Source organism: Mesitornis unicolor, unplaced genomic scaffold, assembly GCF_000695765.1.
Source record: "Mesitornis unicolor isolate BGI_N332 unplaced genomic scaffold, ASM69576v1 scaffold3257, whole genome shotgun sequence".
Lineage (NCBI taxonomy): Eukaryota > Metazoa > Chordata > Aves > Mesitornithiformes > Mesitornithidae > Mesitornis > Mesitornis unicolor.
The window spans coordinates 30203-57983 of NW_010198236.1; the positions used below are offsets into that span (position 1 = coordinate 30203).

At 41.0% G+C, this 27781-nt stretch overlaps 1 protein-coding gene across 2 annotated transcripts in view; it reads right to left on the minus strand.

Annotated features, from left to right (window-relative positions):
• The window catches only part of LOC104544253 (mitogen-activated protein kinase 10), a 53776-nt gene that overhangs the window by 14526 nt on the left and 11469 nt on the right, over positions 1-27781 (minus strand). The window contains exons 5-7 of one of the 2 annotated variants that reach the window (XM_010189074.1): positions 21333-21404; positions 7212-7394; positions 4916-5040 (exon numbers count right to left, since the gene is read on the minus strand). In XM_010189074.1, coding sequence (XP_010187376.1) covers positions 4916-5040; positions 7212-7394; positions 21333-21404 — 380 coding nt within the window. The remainder of the gene's footprint in view (positions 1-4915; positions 5041-7211; positions 7395-21332; positions 21405-27781) is intronic. The other variant, XM_010189073.1, reaches the window with a different exon arrangement.

Genomic DNA, 27781 nt, shown 5'->3' on the forward strand with positions numbered 1-27781 from the left:
ATAACAGATTTGGGATTTATTCACAGATCATCTCAATGAAGGATAAAAATGTATAGCAACTTCACAAAAAGGCAGCCATGCAAATGAAAACCAAGTTCCAGGCACAGCACTCTCCGACAAGAAAACAGGGAAGTTAATATGTCATCAGGGAGATACCGAGATTATCTACAATAAACAGAGTAGAAGCAAGAGATGTCGGAAATGTCTTCTTTCCTAAAAAAAGAATAGAGCACTTTGAGGGAGAAAAGGTATCATGTGCCTCATTTATTAATGATAATAGTCCAAATGCTGTTATGTAGGTAAATATCCTAACACAAGAGCAATAAACATAACTATTTGTTTAAAAGTGTAACTGAGAGAGTTTCTGCATATAACATACAAGAAGAAGGAACCTTTAACAGAAGTACATTTTTTGAAAAAGGTCTGTGGGTTCCGATGCTGATTTTACAATATATTACCTGTGTAGTATTAGTAAATAATACTTTTCCTCTTGGAACTCTGTTTTCCCTGCATTTAAATTAGGTGTGAAGATTGGTAAGAGATTTCAACAGTTCCTAAATTCTTGGCAATTCCACACAATCACAAGCACATATTATTGCTATGTTTTCGTATTTTTTAGAAACATGTACTTTAGTTATAATTCATTGAATAGAGAAATTATCTTAACTCTGAGTAACAGTATACAAATTAATTTCAGGGCAACGATGTACACTGTGGAGAACCTAATGCTGTAACTTTATTATCAAGGATCCTGTGGCAAGTTGAGTGGGCTCAAAAGAAGCCGGCTAACTAGGTTAGTATGTTAGCCATGAGAATTTCCTCTAAATCCAAAATCTAGCTTACCCACTTGCTGCACAGGTAAGCTTAAAAACTGTGCAAGGCCTGTTTTTAAATGTAAAGAGGATGATTGTTTCAGAGCCGTTGAGAGCTTTGGATGTGGTCTGTTTTTACGCAGAAGTCCATGGGAGAGTCCCAGCACTGCCTGTGTAACCTCCTGACGTGAGCAAACTTGCTGTTAGCAAGTAACCCATGTAATAACACATCCTCTTCCTGGCTGTGTTGAGGAATCACAACACGGCATTTAAGACCCACCAGAAGAATTAAAGGTTGTTATACATTAGAGGGAAAAGGGTATTGCATTTCTACTACTTCCTATTTTTGCCTTTGCCCATTTGAATGAGACATAATAGATTTATTACCCCATACAGCCTGTGAAAGACCATAACCTTTTAATAGACTTATAAGAAGGGACTATAACTGTCTTACTAGTCTGCTTTTTTAACTGGAGAGGGCTATTTTATCTGTTCCTCTCAAATTCATAATGCTGTAAATCTGAGCAGACGTAGAGGGTCGTTACCTTCAGGTTAAACCTCAACACTGAATTCTCTGCTTATTCCCTGAACTGTCTTCAGTGCTCTTCACAGTCTACTCCGTTGTCTACACTGACACTTCATGACATTGTCAACAGCACGCTTCAAAATTCCTGTCACATAAAATGCTGTCAGTTACCTGTCCTTCTAGGCCTCTGAACCAAATGAATATTGTACAACAGATGCTTAACTGCTTTTGATGAAGCCATTTACAGGGGAGAGAGAGCAATCTGACTAGACATCTAAGTTGACTAAATCCCCCTCAATGCTATCGTGTTTGAAAATGTCACCTTCTCTAATACCTCTGTATCCTAATTTCTGTGTTATCTCTACTGTACAGGGTTATTGATAGTGGGAAGAATATTGCCTCATGTTATGCAGTATGGGAGGAGTACTCTGAAAAAAAAGCACCCCACCACCAAATATTTAGTCACATCATGAAAGACCTCACTCTATGGGAAAGTGCTTATCAAGGGCTACAAAAGTGAGAGTGCAGTGAACATGGGCAGACGCAACACAGTCCAAGCCTCTAAGTCTCAGTAGGCCAATCAGGAAAAATAGTGGGAGGTTAAGCAGAAAGCAAATGACCAAAAGCATCTCTATCACTCATTTTCCTATCACTCTCTTGTCAGGTTCCCTGGCCTGTACATTTGCAGGGCAGTCTGTGAAAATGCAGGGTTGCTTCATAGAGCCTCGTCATGCTGTAAATCTTAAAGGAGAAGTCATTATTGTCCTCTGCAAACTTTCCCTAAGGAAGTGGCAGAATATTTGTCTTTGCCAGTCCATCCTTTCTTCCGCTCTGCCCTCCATTCCATCCTTGCTTGCCCACTTCACAATAAATAGCTAAGGTACCTATTCTACCTTCTGGCACCTAGCCCATGAAATGAATGCAAATCTCTGAAGCCGTGAGCTAGTGGGGTGAAGCGCTCATCTAGGAAGAGGCAAAGCCCACTTGGGGAAGGCCAAGCAAAAACCACAGTTAGTACCATTGATAGCCAATGATAGGACAAGGTGCAATAGGTGCAAGCTGGAGCATAGGAGGTTCAATCTGAACAGTTTTTTACTGTAAGGGTGACAGAGCACTGGAACAGGCTGCCCAGAGAGGCTGTGGAGTCTCCTTCTCTGGAGACATTCAAGACCCGCCTGGATGCGTTCCTGTGCAATTTAGTCTAGGTGATCCTGCTCTGGCAGGGAGTTGGACTGGATGATCTTTCGAGGTCCCTTCCAACTCCCAATATTCTGTGATTCTGTGATTCCTTGATACCTGTTTTCTGTGATACACGAAGACAGAATGTAAAATCTGGTTTACAGCCTTTCTTGTTTTTGGTAACAACAGTGCTAGTACTTGAAATCTAATAGACAGGTACATCCCCAGAAACAATGTACTTCCTTGTGTAAAGGGAGAGGATTAAAGATTAAGGACACTGCAGTACCTGGTAAGCTTCTGTAAAGGGCTCCCGATGCCTCTGCTCAACAGAGGAGTTCTGATCTGCCTGTTCTGCACCCCCAGAGTGATGTAATTCAGCTTGGGTCAGAACCCAGACAACAAAGAAGTAAAGTGTTGAGCTTTTATTGAGTCAAAGATGACCAGGCTTTTCTTACATTTGTGTCTCTAAAGCTTTGTTCTCAGACAATAAAAGAAATCTATGCACCTTGGATAAGACCAGTCACAGAAGCCAGATTCTGACACAAGACTCACTGAATGCAGCTGTAAAACCAAACCAAACCAAACCAAGCCAAACCAAAACAAACTCCACAAAAACATAGGCTCCAAAAGAGTAAAATGCAGAAGCAAGCAATTTCAAACTACTAAGAGTCATTATTAGCTCAAGGAAAATCCACAAAAAAAAGGGCAAAAAAAAAGGACCAAATCTGATGCTGACTAACTGCAGCATTTCTAATGAAATACAAAACACAAGTGCCCACTTAAAACCTGTTTTAACAAAAGATCAACTTAGGGTAGAGATACCTGCAGACAAATGCTTCAAACATGGCCAATATATTAAAAATAGCACATCTTTCTGTTGTATTGTACTTCCAGCAGACATCTGGTAAGTTGAAATGCCCCACAACAACAAGGGCTAGCGATCATGAGACTTCTCCCAGCTGCTTGTAGAATATTTCATCCATCTCTTCTTCCTGGTTGTGCAGTCTATGACAGACTCTGACCATGATATCTGCCTTGTTGGCCTTTCCCCTGATTTTTACTCATAAACATTCAACCCTATCACCACCATCACTGAGCTCAGGGTAATCAAAGCAGTCACTAACATACAGGGCTACTCCACCGTCTCTACCTCCTTGCCTATCCCTTTCGGAAGTTTAGAGCCATCCATGGCAACACTCCAATTATGAGTTGTTCGACCACGTTTCTGCGATGGCAACTATATTGCTGTTTTCCTACTGCTCTATGGTTTCTACTTCCTCCTGTTTGTTGCCCATGCTGTGTGCCTTGGTATAGATGAACTTCAGTTGAGCTATTGATCCTGCCACTCTTTTGAGGGGAGGTCTTAATTCCAAAGTGAATATTTGCAGTTTTTTTCTAACCCATCAATAACCTTTGCGTCTTTGCTGCCACTTGGATTACTATCATAGAATCACAGAATCGTTAAGGTTGGAAGAGACTTCTAAGATCATCAAGTTCAACCATCAGCCTAACACCACCATGCCCACAAAACCATGTCCTGAAGTGCCACATTCGTGCGCTTCTTGAACACCTCTATGGATGGTGACTATCTCCCACTTCCTCTGAGGTGGCAGACCAGAGGACCACGCTAGCACACTGTGTGTGTCATCCTCAGGCATAATTCTGGCAAGCCTGATTTCATTCCCCTCCTCCTCCAAATCTAGTTTAAAACAGGGAACATCTCTGAATTTATACCTGTATATATTATATCACATCACTGAAGTGCCTACAGGTTGCACTTCTGCTAACATCAGCCTCATCAAGGTATATGCAAAGGTGTCTAGAGCATGACAGGATTATAAGAAAAATTCCACTTCTGTTTGCACACAGTGTACATGATACTGAACCGTGGTCCAAGAAAACTAATGAGCCCCTGCTTCATTTTAAGGAATAATTTACGTTCTGCTAAGATTTTTCTGAATCCCAACTAAGGTTTTTGTATTGTTTCATTTAATTCTTCTCCTCTCCACATATATCCTTGAACACAAATGCAGGAAGTGATGCTTGCTGTTTTCCACAAGGAAATGTTTAGAAAGAAAGATAATATCTTTTGCCAGACTGACTTACATAGCTAGAAAAAACAGGTGAGGTACTGAGTTCAAAATCCTTTCTTCATGTTGTCTAAAAGAAATCAGAAAATGGCTTCATGTGTTTGAAGTGGTTTTGCTTCTTCCATCTATTGTCATTGAATCTAACAGAGATATATCCTGTCCCTACAGATCTCATTTCACATAAATCCAAAGACCACCACAGTCACAACACTGTTTCTTTATAGCATGCTCCTCAACAAGCAGCTGTAAAGCAGCAAGGAATTGTATCTCGTTTAGCAGTCTGAAGTAAGGAGTCATGCCTCACTTACCGCCTCCACTTCTGCTGGGTCATACCAGACATTAATGTATGGATGCTGTAAGGCTTCATCTACTGATATTCGCTTGGCTGGATCAATGACTAGCATCTTTGATAAAAGATCTCTGGCTTGGCTGGCTAGAACAACGAAATCAGATAAATACAGTATTAGTGCGAAACAATCACTGCCTCCAGAGGAGGGTTAACTGGGTTACGAAAGTAACAACAGCACAACTCCTTTAGAGACTGTTCGTATGTACTTCTGCCTCTTGCCTTGTTATAGCAAGTTCTTCAGTAATCATTTTAGGTCAGATTCATTACGAAGGTGCCAACATCAAGGCTGCATACAATAAGTCCTGTAGTGCTTCAATGAGATTTTACATGTCATATGCAGATTCCATGTAGAGGGCTGGATAATATACCCAAGAAAAATGAGCTTGAGGTATCTATGTATCATATATTATTGCCAGTATATATTATTGCCAGTATCAGAAAACAAAAGCTTGCATAGTGAAGTATAAAATCAAGGCACTGAAAATTACAGGTACTCTTAAGATGGCTCAGAAAAGCATCAAAAGTTTTCTGTATGTTTTAAAGTTTTTCACCTTGCCTGCTGAGAGGCATGAAATATTTTAGTGAGGCATAGGTACCAGACTTATGTTACGGCATCCTATTAGGAGCAAGAATGTCAAATCTGTAGCCTGGGATCAATCCATAATGGTACGAAAGTGACTAGGAACTGATCAAGTCTTATTTGTCCCACATAACAAAGTTTAAACCAGTGGGGCACATCATCCTCCACTACAAAGATGCACAGTCTTATACATTGAATTTTATGTTGCAACATTGATTTATTTCACCTGAAAATAATATTTCACCTGATAAAGCCCATGTGCCTATTAGGCCACAAACTCATCCTTCTATTACTCAAATTCTTTTCACTGTTTAGAGTTCGTAACAAATATACCATCATCTAAACCCATGTGAAAAAATGACAACAACAATGTAGTGTTCCAAGCTTTTCCATGCTCAAAATTCTTTCCTATATACATGAAAAAAGAAATTAAAGGAAAAAAGAATGTAAAGAGATATAAGTGCAAAAATAATATTAGATCTTTCATCAGACATGGGTGAGTAAAAATAATATATAATTAAGCTGTTAACATTATTTAGTGAAATATTTAGGCAGGTCATGGGATGATACAATGATGCACAAGCAGAATTTTTAAAATACACTTTCTTGTTCTATATTTTAAAAACTGGTATTCAGTATGCTTAATCACATGTGCTTCCTGTATCCAAAAGATAAAAGCAGTGTTTGACAGTCATTTCTATTCATTAGTTCCAAACCCAAGAAAATTCCATTATTCAAATTTATTGTAGCTGAAGTATAAAATTGCATGTATTCGAAAGCATCTGCCCAGACCCTTCACTTTGTTCCCAGAGCCGAGACAGCAGCCTTTGTATGAAACAGTTGTTAATTGGAAGAGCATTCTGGGTAATGTAATGGCATGCACACTGCAAGCAATTGAAAACCATTACATGCCACTATAGTAAGTAAAATACTCAAGTGGTGCAAAACTGGTAGACAGTACAAATTTGTAGGGGTTCCAGAGCTGTGACGAGAAATCCTTTCTATACTAAACACACATTAACCAGTCTTTCCAATTGAAGGTCAATGCCTATGACTTCAATATATGATTAAAGTCATTGCAATATACGTTTTACAGTGGTATATCTAGTCACCCAGTAATTAAGTTAGTGCATTTCTTCACACATCCAAACCAAAGCACAGCATTTTTCAAAAGAAGAAATACACCCATAGTAGATATTAAACTTCAGGTACATCAAGACTATTTTGTCTGGCATTGCTAATACCCTTCTACTGTCTAGTAAAGGTAGAGCTATGAGACAGACACCTATCTGAACTGGTATTTTTTGCCTAAAACAAAACATTGCAAGTGCTGAGATCTTCTGAGAAGTTCTACTGTTCCTCTGTGTTATTAGTTTAAGAATGAGACTGAAGGAACACCTCAGTTTCTCGTGGCACAGAAATATCACACAGAACAGCAAGGGAATATGCTCAACATGTTAATCAGTGATAATGTGTGTTCCCTTGGCTGCTCAAGCAGCAGGTTCTCAAAAAATCACTTCCAAAAGTTGCCTCTCAGCTGAATAAAACCCATGAAGTCATTTGCCTGCAGCTAACTGCAGTAAAAGGGACTACAACTAGGGAGAAGAAAAATTCAAAAAATCATTGCATTGTAGCTGTTGACATGTGAACTACATGACTGCTTTGTCAGACATACCTTTGAGTTTGTTGTGTTCTGAGTCAGCTGGGAAGAGAGAGTCAGGAAAAAGTTTTGGAAAAGTGAGGCCAGCGTACTTGGGTCTGTTCTCAACGTAGTTTCGTACTGTTGGCTGCAGCTTCTTCATGAATTCTGGACAGGGTGTTCCCAGCTGCTCAATAACTTTATTCCACTGATCAATATCTGAACGTCAGTAGTTAAGGAAAAGAAACATAAACCCCAGTGTAGCCTCCTGACATTTCTGTCTGAGTGTTCTCTATGAAACCTCAGAGGTGTTTAACTCCCTTTATAACATCTTTGCATCACTACCTTTTTTCATGCCTCCAGGTCCTACAGCCTGCAAAAGGGAAAACTCTCTCTCACACCAATACTAACCTGAGGGCATTGTACAATCCTAAAACCACCACAGGAAAATACTCAGCTTCCTTTCTTTGGGTCAACATTCATTACCATTTTTAGCTAGTAATTGAATGGCTTTCAATTTTTACGTGCAAGTAATTGCCTCTATGTCACCTTGGCTACATGGACACAGCAGAGAATGACATGTTCACCCTGCCCTCTCAGTCTGGCTCAAAGGAGATCTGCACAGGACAGAAGTCACCTTCAACTCATCTGCCTCACGCTTTTATGTTTACTTTCTCCAATAACTTAATTGGTGCTAATTTTGCTAAACCCATCTACCCAAAAAACAGTACGTTTGGTTTTATAAGAATGCACTAGGGCTCACTTTCTATAGACAAATGATGCCTCAGGTATAGACAGATGTTTGTCTTTAACTGCAAATATGGCAGCTATATTGGTAAACTGTTACTAGGAAGAAACAGGCTCTCATGTTTAAAAAGTAATTTTATTATAGGCAATTTATACTGAGCTGGTTTTGTTTTGGTGTTGGTCTTTTTAGTTGAGATAACCATTAGGCAGCTGATAGGTGTTATGTAGCTCTTCCAGTCATGTTCAGAACAAGCCTTACTGTGTAACAAACAAACAAAATTAAGCAAATGTCTATAAAACCAGTACCATCTCTAAAACACACTGTCTAATTCGCAGTACTAAGAATCTGATGAAAACATTAAAAAAAAAAAGGAAAAACACATGCAGCCATGAGTACATTGATGCTAGAAATATGGTGAAGGGTGTTTTGTTAAGAACACACAGCAAATAAAAAAAAAAGCTTTTAAAAGACAATCATTCAAAGCATTTTAGTACAGAGGGAGGTTTGTAAAAATTATTCTTCTAAGTTATTATTGTCATGAGCGCTGTAAGTGTGGAGGAGTTTCCCAAATACTAAGAATGGTTCCTCACAATCCAGGAGACAAACCAGGTCAACAGAATGAACATAACAAGGAGAGGGGTAAGATGGGAAGAAAAAAGGCAAAAAGCAGCTCTTTGGTGCAGTAACAATTTCAGATTTTCAAAGAAGAGTTCTAGCTTAGGGAAATGGAAACTTGGAATCTTTGCATACCTTAAAAATTCATGACAGACTTAATTTGGTTCACTTGAAATGTCTTATTTGAAAAAAAAAATCAAATAATTAATTTTAAAATTTCAGCTCTCCTAACCAAAATTGCTTAAAGGAGTGAAAAGAATTTAATCACAAGCTTTATGAATGCTGAAACAGTGTTTTGAATGCTTTTAATTTCAACTGGAAAAGGTTGCTAGAAATGGCAGTGGTCTGCAGAGATTTTTCCGAATAACTTCCTTTTCAAAAAAGAAACCAAAGTCTTATGTAGAACAACCCCCCACACACACACTCTATAGGTTGCATGCATCTTGTGTTGTCTATGAAAAACATATTTTTCTAAAGAGAAAACCGAAGAATTGCAACAACAATAAAGTTAGCCAAGTCTATAGCTGCTCAGATAGAAGCCTGAATATTTCATTAAATATTTTATTAGAAAATAAAAGTGTTTTGACATTTTAAATTTGTATTCAAGTTAACACACCTTGTTGTTTGCCGGCTGGACTATTTCAGAAGGAGGTCTGTCTGAGCCACTTCAAAATACACAGTAAATGTTTTGCAGAGAAGAGCAGAGAATACAGAAATGAAGGTGCTATTAGTTACGGCAAGAGAAGCTAAATGGGTCAGAAAGCCAAGCTACAAAACCACCACTGGCAGCAGTACCTGTGTAGACTCAATGAAGGCTATTTGATAAACAGGGAAGGACAAATACAGAACTTGCTTCAAAGCGGTTGTCAGAAGCTTACGCTTGTACAGAGCAGGTTATCCATCTCTCAGGCATTTAATGATGGCCAAAAAGAGAAAGAGACCTTTAGGATTACAGAATGCTGTGGGCCTTGGACATGTTGAGAGGGAAGATGTAGTAGGATGCTCTGAATACGTGTGATAAGGGAAAAAGAGTAAAACAAAAAACCAGAAAAGAGTCTACTTGGTGGGAACCAGTGTTAATGGTGACGGAGAGGGAAGGAGGAGAATCCAGAGAAGAGGTCAGTGCCTGCTGCTTTCACAGCACTTCTAAGCTCACAAAAAAGGCTCTCGCTATGAGACAGCAGACAAGCAGGCTTCCACGCATGGCTGGAAGATTTGAAGGGATAGAAGAAGCTTCATGAGTCACCAGTGCAAAGATGACAGCCAAAGACAAGGTTGCTGGCAGAGCCACCACGTTCCTCTCCTTGGCTAGCCTTGATTTGCAAGACAGCACTGGAGCTTTTGCCACCCTGGCTTGCACCAAGGGCCAAAAACATAAGGCTTTATGTCACAGCAACTTCAGGGACTTGTTTTGAGTAACTGAATGGTCTGAATGGATAATCGTGCTATCTTACCTTATTATTTCTGATTTACGTTGGCCAATTACTTCTGAAACCCTTAAATAAAATATATTCATTTGCTTTTTATATCAATCTATACACACACACAAAAGCTGGCGTGATGGGGCACTCAGAACCTGTTTTTGTCCTAGTAGTAGCAATAGCAAAACCACGCTCGGTTTCAGCGAGGGCAGGTACAAACAAGCCGTTTTCCAGTCAGATGGACACACATATTTTTCTCTCTAGTATAATTTTTCCACTTACCTGGGCCTTGCTAGCACTGCATTACACTCTGAGGTCCAATACATGCAAATGTGCAATAATGTAACAATCTTCTTGCTGAATACCGGTCTGGCTCCATTTCATTGTTAAGTTTTATACAGTCACTGGTTGTAATGCATCTGTGGAGCACCTGACGATAAGAGGTTGTACCCACCACGGTATGAGATTAAAAATGTAAGAGTTTTGAAAAAATTCTGAGGTCTACTTATTGAAGCAAAGAGAAGAAGCTTTCTCTAGCTGGCAATCAGAATTAACTTCAGCAATTCTGCAGAAAACAAACGTTACTGTAGAACAGTCCTAATGTGAATCAAAACCTACTTCAGGTTACATTAATCGATAGATGATTGCAGCTATAGATATTATTTACACAAACTGAAAAAATGGTACCAGCAGTAAATGATCACGTAACTCTGACATAGTCAGACATTTCCCAGTCCAAAAGAGATTAACCTGTGTTTGGGTGAAAAAAACTTAAGAGAAGGTTCTGCTAATGTAAGACCCTGTTTTTTCCCTTGAAATTAAGCAAATGTTAGACAGCCCGCAAGTTGGAATGAATTACTACCCAAAACTCTGGAAGATGATGAGATGTCAGTCATTTGAATCACCTTAGCTGTCTCTTGCCCCAAGCAGGATGTAGGAAAACCTGTCAACTGTATAAAACAGCATCTGCATGACTTAAGACAGCAGAGAGGATCTAACCTGGATTTATTATTTTGAGTGAAGTATTATATTTTCTTATGTTTAACAGCAAGGTTTTGCAGGAGGAGATACTGTTTGCAGTAGGATGTTTTAGTTCTACTGCAATACAAATTACAACATACTGTGATGCAGGAATAGTTAAGTCTGTTCGTTCTTCCGTAGTAGACAGAAACTTCTCAGTGCTTGGCTATTTTACCTTTAGCAATAACTTAATGTAATCATCCATATTTCCTTCCCTGAAAAAGAGCAGGAGGCAATTTCCTGTTGCAAGTCTAACAACCAGCCACCAGAGACCAATCATTGCTTTTCCATGCTACTCTAAAGTCAGGCTGTGCTAGAAAAGCCTCTTCCTGAAACACCCCTCAAGCATTACCTCTGGGCTGTGATGTGGAAAACACAAGTTATTCTACCAAAATGCCTGTTCATAACAGAGCTTTTGGAATGGTGTTGGTTTTTGGCCATTGTGGTGGAGAATCACGCTTCCCTGCCCAGCATACTGGAGGCCACTTTCTTCACCTATTAAGCAGCACATCTACACTAGCTTTACTGCACTGGAGTAGGATTCAGTCTTTCTGGATAAACATTGTTCTTCTGGAGATGGTTACAACTCGGCCATGTCAAATCTTGCTTTTGTGAAGGTAGGCACAATGAAAACTAAATGGAGATGGAGCTTTTCCCTCATAACAGACAGATGGGGGTAAGTTCATCTCTTTTCAATCTCAGAATCTTAAGGGAACCACCTTTTTGACTGATTTGTCCTTCAATGTGCTCGTTCCACCAATGAAAACTGACTTCATTGCTTTGGATATGAGTTTTTGACGCTCCTAACTTGTCAAAATCGGAATAATTACTGTCAGCAGCTTCATATTTCCCTCCCTAACAACACCAATTGCAATGCTGATAGCTCAACCCCTTTTCATTTGTTTAAATTGGACCTTTTTTAATTAAATCTGTTAATAAAAACAAAACCAACCAACTTCACCATGGGAGACATCAGTGGAAGACATCTATTTTTTCCACAGTCCCATAATTAACATACTGATATCAAGTAAGTTTACAAGAAACACACAAAAGAAATAAAAGTGCTAGCACTTGACAAGACAGCAAGTGTAGTGCATTTTCTGTGCCAAGATGACTACTTTGAGAAGAATGCAGCATTTGTAAAAATTATACTGTAATAAAAATATTTTGCATCTTTAAGAATAGTAGTTGCTCTTTGTATGCTATAAAAGAACATGTGATAATAATAAAAAGAATATGTATCATATAAATAAAATTACTTCAAAATGCTATCATTGACCATTTGGAAGTTAGGAGATAGCAGTGTTGGTTGTGTCGCTGCCATTAACTCTTTGGTTGCATATCTATAAAGACACCTTCACTAAAGTTTTTTTAGCAGACACTTCTTTCAGTTGTTGAGCACCTTTGCCTACACAGCAGCTAGCAAATCAGTGCTTAGTGGACAGTTCAGATATTGCGGCACGGGACTGCAGTCTTGTCCTGGGATAAATATTGCCATTTCTCTTGTGGATGTCTCCTCACCCTTGCAGTATCTACTTGTGCTACTCCATGCTGTTTCTAGGCTTTTAGAACCTTCTCTTGTAGTGCACTTCTGTCTTTGTAACATGCATAGCTGGATGCACGAGGATCATGCACTCAGCAGAGGGGGCAGCCTATGAAGCTTACCATTATTAAATATCTCCTAATGATCTCAGAAACTGTTGTGAAAACCCTATCCCCAAAATTCTGTGTGGGACATGCATAATGTGATCATCATTGTAGAATAAGGCTCTGTAAGTGACAGTTTGCATGGCCATCTGTGACCTATGCTAAGAGAAGCTGACATCATGCTAACCTTACATTTTCTGAATATGCACTTGTTTCCCTCTAAGTACTCCCAACTGCACAATTTAAAGGCACATGCTTCCTTGTTTGCCTGAAATGTGTTCAATAGTTTTAAAAAAAATAATTTAAAATCCATGTATAACTACCACTCACTGGAGGACTAATGCATCTTTTTAACTCCTTCAGATCACTTATGCAGTTGTGAGAGTAACAGCCTCCCTCACAAAGTTTTGAGAAGACGACATGGAACAAGAGTCAACTCACAGATACAGTCAGCTTTCCACATTGCTCCAGAGGCAACACAACAAACCATGTGGCCATTTTCTCCTTGCTTGAGCCACAAGTATATCCAAGCTTCACGATAATAGTTTCTCTGTAAGCAGAACTATTGCTGTCAGCCTTGAAAAGAAGTTTCATATGACATTTAAAAAAAAACAAACAGAACAAAGCTTTAGCTCACAATTAACTGCATCATGTGTGTACACCAAAAATAGTAGAGAAATATTAACATTTTAAGCATCAGTACAGACCCAGGGGACTTTGGATGCTGCAAAGCATTCACTCACAATTGGAATTTAAAAAAGAATAGGGTTAGATTCTGTTCTCAGCCTCTCCCAAGAAATCTCACTAAATTCAAATGGATTACAGAAGTGGAATAGATCTGCAGCTCAGCTAAACACTCCACTTTGCATTTACTCAAAGGCATTTCCTATTTTTCTGCTACTAGTGAATTTTCCAAGTCCATGTAAGATGGCTGTCTTTTTCTATAGAAATTTTTTCAGTTAGCAGAACAGCCCCATTTAGTTCTGGAAACAGAAAAAATATCAAGCAATCTATACCCCTTAACTGTTGGAAAAATGGCAAACAGTTGATTTTGCAGTTAAATATATGACTGACAACGCATTTCTCATGAATATTCAATCTTTCGCTTTAAAAACTGCTTTTCACAGTTATTTATGCATAAAAATGTGCACAAATTAGTACTAAACAGTCTTCAAATCGCAATGTGGTTGTGAAATAAAGCACTGCGTATGAAAAAAAATGCTGATAACAAATTCTGGTACACTGCCAGTCTTCACCCATTTTACATAATTTTTTTGTAGAAGAGTTCTAATTACTCTTGCTCCTTCCACACTTAAATACACCCCTAAGTATGCTGCCCTAAAGATCCTAAAGTAGTCACTGAGAGGAGCTGCTCCAGAGCCTGGCCTGACCAGAGCTGGAGCAACAGATCTTGATGTATGGGCAGGTTTCCTGAGGTTTTCCTGAGGCAGGTAAATGCCAGGGGAGTGGAGAGGCCCGTCTGGACCTGGCAGCTGATGCAGTGTGGCCCTTGCCAGGGCAAAGGCATCAACACCCTTGCTGATGAAAGAAGCCTCAGGGAGCGCAGTGGCTGTGCACTGAACACAGAGCGGGCAAACAGTGCATGGGCATGAGCCAGCGTGTGGTGTAGCAGTGTGTGAGCAGGGCATGTGGGAAGGAACTGAAGCTCTGCCAGCTCGACAGGTGAGTCCTCTTGGTGGTCATCATCCTCTGGGAAGGAGCTCAGCAGTGATCTCCACATGATCTCAACACTCACCAGAGTGGATGTGGAAACCCAGATAGAGCTCCCATGAAAACACACAACTGTCCAGGCCGCAGGCTGCAGGGAGTGCCAGAGCCTGTCACTGCTAACAGGGGCAGCTGTGAGAACTGCTGTGTGTGTTGTGAACAGGTGGGCAATCTGCTCAGCCTGGTGGCAGAGCTGCAAGAGGAAGTTGAGAAGCTAAGGATTATCAGGTAGGCTGAACAAGGGAGAGACTGGTGGAACCAGGTCCTGCCCTACTTGAAACAGAAATGGGAGCAACCAACAGAAAGCACCCAGGATCAATGGGCCCCTGTATCCTGCCCCTGTCAGGCAGAAGGCAGAAGCCTAAATAGAAAGAATGAATGGAGGCAAGTTCATGGTTGGGGCAGCAGGTGAACTCCCTCCTTTTTCACCTTGCCCCCCCTAGTCCCTCTGAACAACAGGTATGAGGCTCTGGTTGAAGATGGCCAGCCAAATGAGAATGTGGATTATAGGCAATCTATACCAGAGGTGTCTCCACAGCCAGAAGGGCCTACCGCCCATATCATGACCAAATCCACAAGGAAGAAAAGAAGGGTTACACTTGTGGGTGACTGTTCTGAGGGGAATAGAGGGTCCAATATGCCAAGTAGATCCTCAGCATAGGGAATTTTGCTGTCTCCCTAGAGCCTAGGTTAAGGACATCACTAGGAAACTTCCCAGCTTGGTTCGGTCCTCAGACTATTACCCACATATGTGGAGAGGAAGCTGTGACTTGTAGCCCAAGAAAAATCAAAAGAGACTTCAGGGCCTTGGGATGGTTGGTGAGGAAATCTGGGACTCAGGATAATTTTTCCTCTCTCCTTCCAGTTGCAGGCAGTGGCATTGGAAAGAACAGACAGATCCAGTCTATTAATACATAGCTCCATGGCTGGTGTCACCACCACAATTTTGGGTTTTTTGATAATGGGATGGCCTACATGGCACCAGGCTTGCTGACATCAAATGGTAGACACCTTTCTCAAAGGGGGAAGAGGGTCTTTGCTCAAGAGATTGTGGGGCTGATCGACAGGACTTTAAACTAGATGTGAAGGGGCAGGGGTACAATAACACCAAGTTTGTCTGTGACAAGCTGTGGGATGACATGTATGGGATGCTAGTAAGAGACTTCAGCCTGTTGCCCTGCAGTGTGCTGGGCACGCTGCAGCACAGTCAAAGTCTTACAGAGGGGAGCCAGGTGGAAAACACCTGTGAAACACCAAGGGAATGAAGGCATTCTCCTCTAAAAAGGCAACATGGCAGATAGCCCATCTGAAGTGCCTCTACACAAACGCACGCAGGATGGGCAACAAAGAAGAGGAGTTGGAAGCTACCATGCTGCTGAAAAGCTACAACATAGTGGTCATTACTGAAACTTGGTGAGACGAATGCTATGACTGGAGTGTGGCTATCAATGGCTACAGGCTGTTCAGAAGGGACAGGTGAGGAAGGAGGGACAGAGGTGTTGTCTTCTATGTTAAGAAATGGATAGACTGTGAAGAGATGTCCCTAAAGAACAGCCAAGGGAAAGCTGAAAGCTTATAGGTAGGAATTAGACACAGAGGCAACAAGGGGAACCTTGTGGTTGGTGTCTACCACAGGCTGCCTGATCGAGGGGAGCCTACTGATGAAGCATTCCTACTCCAGCCACAGGAGGCATTGAGCACACTGGCTCTTGTCCTGCTGGGGGATTTCAACACCCTGATGTTTGCTGGAAAAGTAACACTACAAGCTGTAGGCCTCAGTGATAACCTCTTAAGCCGGGAAATAGACAGCCCTAGCCGAGAGAATGCAGTACTGGATCTGATCATCACCAATGCAAGTGAGTTCATCAGGGATGTCAAGACTGGAGGCAGCCTGGGCTGCAGTGATCACACACTGGTAGAGTTCACAGTCCTAAGGAACTATGTGTCAGGTGAGGAACAGAGTCAGGACCCTAAATTTTAGGAAAGCCAACTTCCAGCTCTTCGAGGAGTTAGTCAATAGCACCCCCTGGGAAATGGTCCCCGGGTACAAGGGAGCAGAACAGAGCTGGCAGGTCTTTAAGGATGCTTTTCACAGAGCACAAGAACTCTCAATCCCCACATGTAAAATCAAGCAAGGAAGTCAATAGACCAGCATGGATGAGTTGAGACCTGCCGGTCAAACTAAAAGGCAAGAAGGAACTGCACAGACAGTTCAAGTAGGGATGGGTATCTTGGGAAGAGTATAGAGATGCTGCCCGGTTGTGTAGGGATGAGATCAGGAAGGCTAAGGTGCAGCTGAAGCTGAACTTGGCAAGGGATGCAAAGAATTTAAGAAAAATTCTTTAATTTATTTATTAATTAATTTCTTAATTCTAAAATTAAGAAATTCTTTACTGTGAGAATGGTGAGACATTGGAACGGGTTGTCCAGGGAAGCTGTGGATGCCCTCTCCCTGGAAGTGTTCAAGGCCAGGTTGGACAGGGCTTTGGGCAGCCTGGTGTAGTGGGAGGGGACCCTGACCACGGCAGGGGGGTTGGACCAGGTGATCTTTAAGATCCCTTCCAACCCAAACCATTCAGTGATTCTATGAATAACAAGAAGGGCTTCTACAGGTGTGTAAATCAGAAAAGGAAGGTTAAGGAAAGCGTCTACCCCCTGATAAGCAACAATGATAAACTTGTAACAACAGACGAGCAGAAGGCTGAGGTTCTCAACAACTTTTTTGCCTCAGTCTTCGCTAGCAACCTCTCTCCTTACACGTCCCAAGTTGAAGGACCACAGGACAGGGAGCAGGAGGACAAAGTCTCTCCCACTGTAATTGAAGCAAGGTTCGTGATCACCTGAGGAACCTGAATGTGGGGGACCTCAGCTGGACTGAGGCCCTTGGACAGAGTGACTTTGACCTTAAGAAGATTCCAGTCTACCCTTGAGAGAATAAACAGGAACAAGAAGAGCCGCAAGGTAAACAAGGTTGTTGAAAGTGCTGACAGCAGACTGAGGTGTATGTGTTCCTTTGGCAGAAGTGCTGAGCTGTGATGAACTGTGAAAATATTATCCAATAAAAAGAAACATAGTAACTTTGAACCAATGAGAAGAAGACACATCTGGGGAGAGAGAGTATAAATAGACGAGGAAGTAAAACAAAAAAGGCTTTTTGTGCTGCGCCAACACTTGTTGTCTTGTCGCTTTATCTGTCCCTACCGCGACACCTGAACATACATAAGTCTATAAGACCCAATGCATCTGGGACTCCTGAGGGGGTTGGCTGATGTAGTTGCCAAGCCGCTGTCCATGATATTTGAAAAGTCATGGCAATGGTGATGTCCCTGGTGACCGAAAGAGGGGAAACATCACACCCATATTTAAGAAGGGTAGAAAGGAGGACCCTGGGAATGACCAACCTGTTAGCCTCATTTCTGTGCCTGGGAAGACCATGGAACAGATCCTTCTAGAAGCTTTGCTGAGGCACATGGAGGACAGGGAGGTGATTCAAGACAGCCAGCATGGCTTTACTAGGGGCAAGTCCTGCCTGACCAATGTAGTGGCTTTCTACAATGGAGTTACTACATCAGTGGACAAGGGAAGAGCAATGGATGTCATCTATGTGGACTTCTGCAAGGCCTTTGACACAGTCCCCCACATCATCCTTCTCTCTAAGTTGGGAAGATACGGATTTGATGGGTGGACGATGTGGGGATAAGTAACTGGCTTGATAGTCACATTCAGAGGGTAGTGGTCAATGGCTCCGTGTCCAGGTGGAGATGAGTGTCACGTGGTGTCCCTCGGGGGTCTGTACTGGGACCAGTCCTGTTTAATATCTTCATCTATGCTATTGACAGTGGGATCAAGGGCAACCTCAGCAAGTTTGAAGATGATACCAAGCTGAGTGGTGCAGTTGACATGCCAAAGGGAAGGGATGTCATCCAAAGAGACCTGGACAAGCTGTAGAAGTGGGCCCATGTGAACCTCATCTGGTTCAACAAGGCCAAGTGCAAGGTCCTGCACCTGGGTAGAGGCAATCCTCATTATCAATGTAGGCTGGGGACAAAGTGATAGAGAGCAGCTCCGCAGAAAAGGAGTTTGGGATATTGGTGGAAAAAAAGCTGGTCTTGAGCCAGCAGTGTGCACTTGCAGCCCAGAAGGCCAATCGCATCCTGTGCTGCATGAAAAGAAGCATGGGCAGCAGATCAAGAGGTGATTCTGCCCCTCTACTCTGCTCTCATGAGACCCCACCTGCAGTACTGCATCCAATTCTGGAGCCCTCGATACAAGAAGGACATCGAGCTGTTAGAGCAGGTCCAGAAGAGGGCCACAAAAACGATCTTAGGGCTGGAGCACCTCCCTTATGAGGACAGGTCAAGAGAGTTGGAATTGTTCAGCCTGGAGATGGCTCTGGGGAGACCTTGCAGTGGCCTTCCAGTTCCTGAAGGGGGCTTAAAAGAAAGCTGGGGAGGGACTGTTTACAAGGGCTTGCAGCAATAAGACAAGGGGCAATGGTTTTAAATGAGAGCAGGGTAGATTTAGGTTAGACATTAGGAAGAAGTTCTTCACCATAAAGGTGGTGAAACACTGGAACAGGTTGCCCAGAGAGGTGGTGGAGGCCCCAGCTCTGGAGACATTCAAGGTCAGGCTTGATGTTGCTCTGAGTAACCTGATCTAGTTGAAGATGTCCCTGCTCACTGCAGGGGGGTTGCACTAGATGACCTCTAAAGGTGTCTTCTGACCCAAGAGATTCTATGATTCTGTGATCTTCAGCCTCATAGTCCCTGCTGATGGAGTTACACCACTGTCCAACTTCATCACATTTTTGGAGAAATAACCTTTTATGGAAATATTAAGCATTTTCTACACAGATTTAAGGAAGAAGATAGCACAAAGTCAATAATCTCAGCACGCCATGTCTGCCTTTGCAACTTTCCGACTGCTTTTTGGCTGTACAGACAGGCATAGGAGCGAGAAGTGCCGAACCCCTCTCAGTGGCTGCTCAGCAGCAGAAAAATGGGCAGGGATTGATTTGGAAAAGAGATGGCTTTGAGGAGGGGTGCTCAGCAGCCTGAAAGAAAGTAAACGCACTGTTCTCTGTTCACCGAATAGGTACTCGTGGAACTGCAGAAGAAAAGCAGAGCAGTACATAAAATGCAGCACAAATTTTGCAACATATTATAAATACAAATGAAGAATGTGAACTCAATTACAGAACAATGCCAAACAAATCAGCAGCTGGTAATTCCGATTTCTGTGGAGTTACTGCAATAATAACAGCACATAATGGTTTAATTATAGAGGCTTTGCAAGATTTCTTTTTAACAAATATGCAGCTGTGTCAAAGAAACCAGTTTTTGAAGTGCTATATAGGACATCTTAAATTCTTTTTGTACTTATCTGGGGATTTCTTTAAATGATATCTTTAAAAATGTAAGACTATTAACATAAAAACAGTTCAGGCTACAACACTGAACTACGCTAACCTTCATACTTCAATTTCTCACTCCACATTCAGAGAAAACACAAGTACAGCCTGGGTCAAATCTTGGTGATGCACAAATAGGTGTTAAGGAGTTACATTACCACATAGAAAAGAAAGGTTTACTTTCACATATGCAGATGAAATGTGCTCCAGTTGATCTAAAAACTCATGGGAGTTTTAGCGTTCATTTCAGTATGCATATGATCATCCAACTTTTTGGACAAAACACAATTCAGAATCTTAGTAGACAAGGCTGTGAAATAGTAATGATATCATTGCCTACTTTCATTTCTTTAATGCTTTTATGATATTACATTTTCAACATTTTAATCAAAATATTGAACTCTTTGAAGTGTGAATGAGGCCAGAAGTGAAGAGCTAAACAGAATGATGTGTTGTGTACCTACTGTAAGTCTGCACACACACATGTTCAGATAAAGTTACATAGCAATGAGTAGTGCCCAGAAACTCCTCTGTCATCTAGGTACAGGGTTTAAATTAGAAGGAAACCTTGTACACAGGTCATCTCCATTTCTCATTTGTCTAATCCTATGGACCATAAATCACTGGAGTTAGACCAAGCATGCACGGAGCTCAGTTGCTCTTATGCACAAGAAGAAATCACTTTCACAATCTGATAAATAACAGAGTATATATATCCAAGGTTTAATAAAGCATCAACTAAAGTAAGAATAATGGCTGCCTCAGTTCTGAATGCAAAAACGTCTCTAAGGAAAATGCACACATATCTAGTCTGCTTGAACTGCGTGTCCACTGATTTAATGAATTTATCTGTAAATCACTTCTTGTTGATATCAAAAATACAATCTGCTTCCACAGAATAGCTACACGTATTTAAATAAAGCATGACAGACTGAAGTCCATTGCAACAGCTTCCAAGGAAATTCCCAGCCTTCTGTGTCATTTAATTGCTACAAAATTAAGTGATAATTTTAGTCTTGTGAAGCAGTTTACCACAAACTGAAGCCATTTCCTACTTTCCTACTTCAAGACCATTTGCAGAGCAAACAAGCAAAGAAATAAGCATTTCTGAATGTAATGTCCAAAAGCATACCTTCTTCCTAAAATGCAGAACTTCTCACATGCCATCCTGAGGTAAACAGCGACTTGTGCCTACCATGCTACAACATGAACTTAAAAATGCTGTCATTTATGAAACACCCACCCTCCCATCAATTAATAAGGAGACATTTACAACAACAAAACAAAAACCTAAGTGGTCACTGGCTGCAGAAAGCAATTCTGATGAACCATGCAGGATGTTGTTTTCCGTCTCCTTACACTATATTTGCTGCAGTTCCCACCTAAGGCTTTTACTGAGAGGCAGTAATGGTTTATTGACATTTTGGCTTGCAAGGATTTTGCAGCGGGACTTAGCCCAGCTCTTTAGATACAGTACAAATGTATGTCAGCACTAGCCTAGTGGGAAGGGGCTGGAGGAAGAAGTTGGAAGTACCTACTGGGGCCAAAATGGCTGCTAGGAAGGATACGATCAGTGCCAGGAAACAACACAGCACCTTTAATCATTTCTCCCATGATGCACCCTACTGACCACATGTCAACTGAAAACAGAAATGAAATGAAGGTAAACAAGAAAACAGGAACAGAACAACAAATAAATGAGAAGACTTATCCAATCATGCTGTAGCACAAAGTCTGCAGCCCACACCACAGACACAGACCTGCCTTTCGCTGACGCTGATGCTTTTCTGCTGGAGCATACAAGTTTCATGACAACATAGCAGGTCTGAGAAAAATCAACTCCAACAGTTTTCTTTACCCCCGTGTGGATGAAAGACAATACTATTAAATACAGAAAAATGAGTGAAACACCTGCCTGGCTACTGTGCCACAATACAGCTTTGTAATTAAAATTTACCAATTAATTTTGTCTTTTTAAAGTTTTCATTTGCATTCATTACCTGGGTTTATACTGCTTTGTACTGTAAATGAATGCTGGTCTCTGTATTCAATGAGGATATGCAAATTACTTTATCCCTTCAGCTACCAGAGATCCATGCATATTTTCACAAGCTGAACTGCCAGAAGCCACAAAAGAAACTTGGGTCCTTGTGAAGACATATCCACCTCCTATTCAGGGGTATGAATAGAATTTGTTGAGATCATTCGACTCCAGTAACACTTGCTTTAGAGCCTGTTGGCTCACTTCCATTGAACCTTAGTGAAGCCAACAGTCCATAATAGGGGTCTTGAGAATCTGGTAAGATTTCCATTCGCTATGATAGGAAGTGGTGATTTTTAAATAGGACAGTAGGACACAAAGGCACTAAGTTTTACCTTCTGTATTGAAATTTGAAGCAAATTGGGGGGCTATTTAACTCGTACAGAAAAGAACAGTTCAGCTGGGTCAAACAAAGCTAACCACAATTTACACCCGGATACAAGTTGAAAATGAGACCCCCTTATATCCACTACAGGATTAAAGTGGTGTTTTCCCCCATACCAATACCGTGAAACCACATTACCTCTGCTGTCCTTGCTCTATGATAAGCCATAGGGCATGGAAGCAAGAAAAGGGACAAACTGGTCTGTCAGGGCCAGAAACTGCAGGGGAAAAAAATGAAAGCATCATGCTGCTTGGTTAAATTTACTCTTATAATTTCATATTGAGCAACAGTTTAAAGTGGGTTTGACTTTGAAGGCAAATGTCCTATCTGTGGAAATCTGTACATGCCTGGGTCTAAGGTTCCCTGCTGCTTTATTTAGCATATGAAAAGCTTCATCACTACACAATAAATAAATCAATAAACAAAGAAAGAAATAAAAGGCTACTTGTTTGGAAGCAATAAGCAAACCTAGAGATGCAAATTATTGCTGCTTTCATCACAAGCTAAATGGCATGCAAAAGATCAGGAAAAGATAGAGCAAGCAGTTGTTTGTTCATTAATCCCTTTTTATTTTCAAAGGCTGCCTTCTGACATTACTGCTCTGTGCTGTGCTCAAGAGCACACACACAGAAGTTGAACTCAATATTTACTAAACTGTAAACTCTGTAAAGTGGAGATGATTATTCTTCTCTACTCCTGAGGTCTTGGGAAGGAAGGTCTTTGACAATTTCCAAACCAGAAGCAGCAAAGATGAACATCTGAATATAATCAACATTATACATTTCAGCTGTTTCAGCTGCTCTGAAATGTCTGTGTGTACACATATACTTAAAAATATGAGTAAGTTTTCCAAGGCCAAAATGACTCCCTGGCATAGCCACCTTGAATAAAAGCCCACTACAAACCATGTGCAAGTTTTTTTCTTCAACAGAGGAACTATTTCACTAATACAGCAAAAATCTTAATCTCTGGCCCATCTCCTACCCCTGATTCCATGCCAAACACTTATGGAATACCCTCTGCAGTGATTGTGTCAGGGCTGTCTTACACAGCATTTGGGGAATGAATCTATCCTCCACAGGAATCTCCAAGACCTCTTCAGGGGCTTGAACAAGAGTTTTGGGAGGCTGAACAGAAGCTGTTCTGTTGCCACACACGTATGCCTCCTGTCCCGCAAAACTTTCTGTGCCCAGGGAAAGCAGTCCGGTCTGGCTGCTGACACTGCCCTTCACAGAAAAGGTGATCAGAAGAGATAACAGGGAGAGGAGGGAGAATTGGGATGGAAGAACATTAATTAAGGTGTCTATTCCTCTTTGGCCTTTAGTCTTATGTACTGCCTGACCCAAATGAGTGCTTTTTCATCCTAGGTTTCAGATTCCCTTCAGCAAAGGTGCAGAAGCATCAGGAACTGTAGAAACAGCCAAAGATATTTCTATATGGAGAGGATCCAAGGAAGGATTCCATGGACCACCCCTTCCAGTAACTCAGCTGTGGATACTATTTCCTTTTCTATTTCTGCAGAAGACTGCTCCTACTATGCTGGATGAATTGGAAAAAGCATGAGTGCCACTCTGATACTTAAGACACCATTGCTTTTATCTCCTTCCTCTATAACGGCTCTGTGTTCTCCTCCTGTCAAACTGCAGGTTCTCTGGACTTGACAAAACACGAGAGGCAGCCCAGAAGGGGCTGCCCTCACGAAAACTTCTACTGAGGTTGCTCATCAGACTTGCACACAGTCAGCTCCAGTTTGCATTCAATCAAAATAATCATATTCAAATTAAAATTCATTAAATACATGCCACAGGAAACTATGCAGGTGCAGTTGAATGAGCTTTGTTATCTTTCCCAATCTTGTAGGCTAGTTCATACTTCCTTTACCTTCTCTCTCTGCCCAAAACATTAGGGAAAACACCAAACATTCATATTTTCGCGATGCAGAAATCGTCCCTCTGCAAGCTGAAAAGAGATGATCATATCCTCAAAACGGACTCGGGAAGACTATGATAGACATATTTACGAAGCAAATCATGATACCTGATTTTATCTAGGTGACTGCAGGCCAAATTATTTAGCAAACAATGCTGTTTCCCAATGGCTGAGGTGCAAACTAAAGTTTCAAGGCAACTGAACAAGCCTGTCACAATGCAGTAAACTTCTCTCTCCAAATCCTCCTAAAATGGAAAGGCATCTTGCTTCATCTCTGTTGCTGAATGCTTCTGCAGATCTGCACTGAGGTCTGCTCTGAAGAACTACTTCTAGCTCCTTGCTTGAATTTTCAGGAAGAAAAATACATCAGTCTGTATTGAACATTGTACCTTGTTTATACAGGTTTTTCTGTTATTTTTATGCAATAAAAAAGGACATGGTTTATAAAAATACTTGGTAATTCTTGATAATACATGAGTGAAGCTGCTTTTTTTCACAAGCTCCAGATCGCACAGCTGCAAAATGGTTCAGACTGCCAGCACCAAGGAAAGTTTGTGATGTGAAGCACTCCTAATGAAAATTGTGAAGAAGGCTTAAACACTTGAAAAAGATTTAAAAAACCCCAAGCCCACCAAACCCCTCCCTCCCTCAGTTCTGTCTAAATCATGGCAAACCCCAGTTTTATGGCATCCCAATCTCAGGACCTTGCTGAGGTACCAAAAACCTTCCCTTCATGCTTGTATTTATTATATGCATGGATTTCAACATGTTCAAACATATTCTCAGCACAGTATCAGCTCAATCCGTTCAGACTTCCTGAGGAAGTATTTTCTTTCCAATTTGAAACACCACATTCCACATGATGCTATTAAAACCTTAATTAATATTTCTCAGTTAAGTGTCTGAATATTACAGTATTGATTTCTAATTTATTACCTGCAACTGAAACTGCAAAACCCTGTACTTTCCTGACAAATTCTAGATGGAACGAAAAGGGAGTTGCCACGATTTTACAAGTGTGATGCTTCAAACCAGTGTATGATTTTTTTTTAAGCTTCCTGCTAGTTTCAAAGTGATATGCATCATACCTTCTTATGATACAGCTGTCAAGGGCAACTAGCTGAAGGAATAAATATTATCCAAAAGCCATCACTCTCTGGGATTCAGACTAGCAGATACTCACCTTCATTAGGCACAGACAGAACTGATCTGCAGTAGACAGGCAGAGGCCAGAGCCTGGCCCACCTAGAAAAATGCAGCAGGAGGTATGAATCACTTCCAAATCTGTGCTCTTCCTCAGGCTGGCTCTTAGGTTGCAGTGCCAACCAAGTGCTGAAAGACTACTGTTTTTCCTTAGGAACTCATGCTCCACTGTCCCTTTCAGAACAGCAAAGCTTGCAGAAGGACATTCACAGGATATCAAGAGGCACGTGCATATCAAGAAAAGGCCGTGGGAAACTCAGGATGCAAGCTCAGGAATCAAGAGAGGCATGAGGAACAACTCATGCCTTTCTCTGTCCCCCATTTTCTTTTGAATATAAAAAAATCATTGCAGTAAGAGACAGCTATGGAGAGCCTTGCCAAGGAATGTGAAACACACTACACTGCATCTAACAGGCAGTAACATTTAAAATGTGTTTTGCAGATCCTGCAGTCACTAGCCTCAGACTCTCTTTTTAGCTTAATTTAAATTTTTGCTTTGAAGTATCTCTTCTCAGGTCTCAAAGAGTATTCAAGTACACCCATTTTACCTTTGTTAGCAGGAGTCCCACAGGTAGTCTCTCCTGCTACAATACAAATATATTAGCATATTGTATAAGTAGACATATATTTTCATATCTGATAAATGTGATTTTGAGTGTGTTCCAGTCCTCTACTTTGACCCTGACCAAATACCTATCTGCTCTTGACAAAAGACACTTCAGTACCACTTGTTTTGCCTACAAGCTCTAAATTCTCCGCTCAACTGTACCAGTGAAACTGAGCTCAGATTAGTACAGTTGCCATCATGCAAAAGCTGATTAATGGCATAGAAAGAAAAGAAAAAAAAACAAAACCCAAACCTGACATTTCAGACTATCCAATTTTCACAACTACCTGAAAAGGCACCTATCTTGCCTTGGCTGAAATTCATATGAGGCAGCAGTAGGTGCAGCACATACCTCAACACTTGGCCACTTTTGAAACTGCATGTTTACACTCAAGAAGGCAATCTTTAAGGTGAGTGTTGGGAAATGAGTAAGGGATCATTTTCATCGTAGCAGCTGGGATCCACTCCAAACACTATGCAGATCATAGGCAGCATGGGGCTCTTATGCCAACTGTAAATTGCACTATAAACTGTTACATACGCTGTTTCCCAACACTCACCTTAAAGATTGCCTGCTTGAGTGTAAAGATAGTTGCTACAGAAAAATGTCAACACCTGAATCATCCTTGCAGCTACACTGAAATCTCTTCGAGAAAGATGTTGTCTCATATGAGCAAACTTCCCCTCAAAAATAATCATAATTCAAACCCTTGCTATATTCTCAGAAAAGTACTGAGTCTAAAATCAAATCCCATATACCCAGGGAGGAATCATCCAGCTGAACAAAATGCCAACGTAGCCATCAGTGCCACTGCAGCTAACAGACACTTAGGCAGCAGGCTAACACTCACCAGCTGACCCAACCTGGAGAGCCATGCCAGCCATTCTTAATCGTCTCTTTTAAATAATCCTGATGCTAATAGTTAGTTTTGGTTGGGTTTTTTTTCTGCTAATTCTGTTAATGAGTTGTGTAAAGGCAACATCTTTTCCTAAAAGACTTTCTTGTTTCAAACTTTTTTCCCTAAGACAAGCAAATTTTTTTTTTCATATAAATTCCTGGGAAAATAAAATAGAATACTCTATGTGAGGTGTCAGAGAGCATGTCTTAATTTCACCATTCTCAAAGGCAGCTGGCAGACAAAGGAATTTTTGAAAATCTGGCCACAGTATTCAGGATGTAAACAAAATCTAAACTGTTCAGAAAACATTAACTTTATCTGTTAATGCTGACTTCTCTTCACAGTCCATTTTGATTGTTCACAGCTACACAGAACAATTTGAGTTTTTTCTTCTCTCTTGCTATCTAAATAGTATTTTCTCTTTTGACTTTCTTAGAGTCTAAGTTACTTTCAATAGGAATTCAATTTTCCATATTCGTCACTGTAATCCAGGTCTTGCCAAACTTAAGATGCTTGGCTGTTATCACAATACATTTCTATGGCTAAATTACTGTTTCCCTTTTCATCTTCTGAAGGGCTCACACATGAACTTTCTAGAACAACATCCTTTACATGCCTTCCTACTACTGAAAAGAAATGCTCTTCGATTGCTTAATTTCCTCACTAAATCATATGTGCCTGTGGGACATCACTGTGGCTTCAGCAGCTCAGAACTTAATAAATCTATCTCTCCTGAAAACATTTGGATGATTTTAAGTTTTCCCTTCTCTTCAAAAAACCAAATACACAGAAATACATTTCAAATCCTTAAACTGAAATGTCATGAGACTTTGAAGACATTATTGTCTACAGCTGAACACAGCTTTGGGGAATAGCCTGGAATTTTCCAACATATTTCCAATGCTATCCAAGAGTTCAGGCAGTTTGCAGTTGTTCACACTATTTCTCATTTC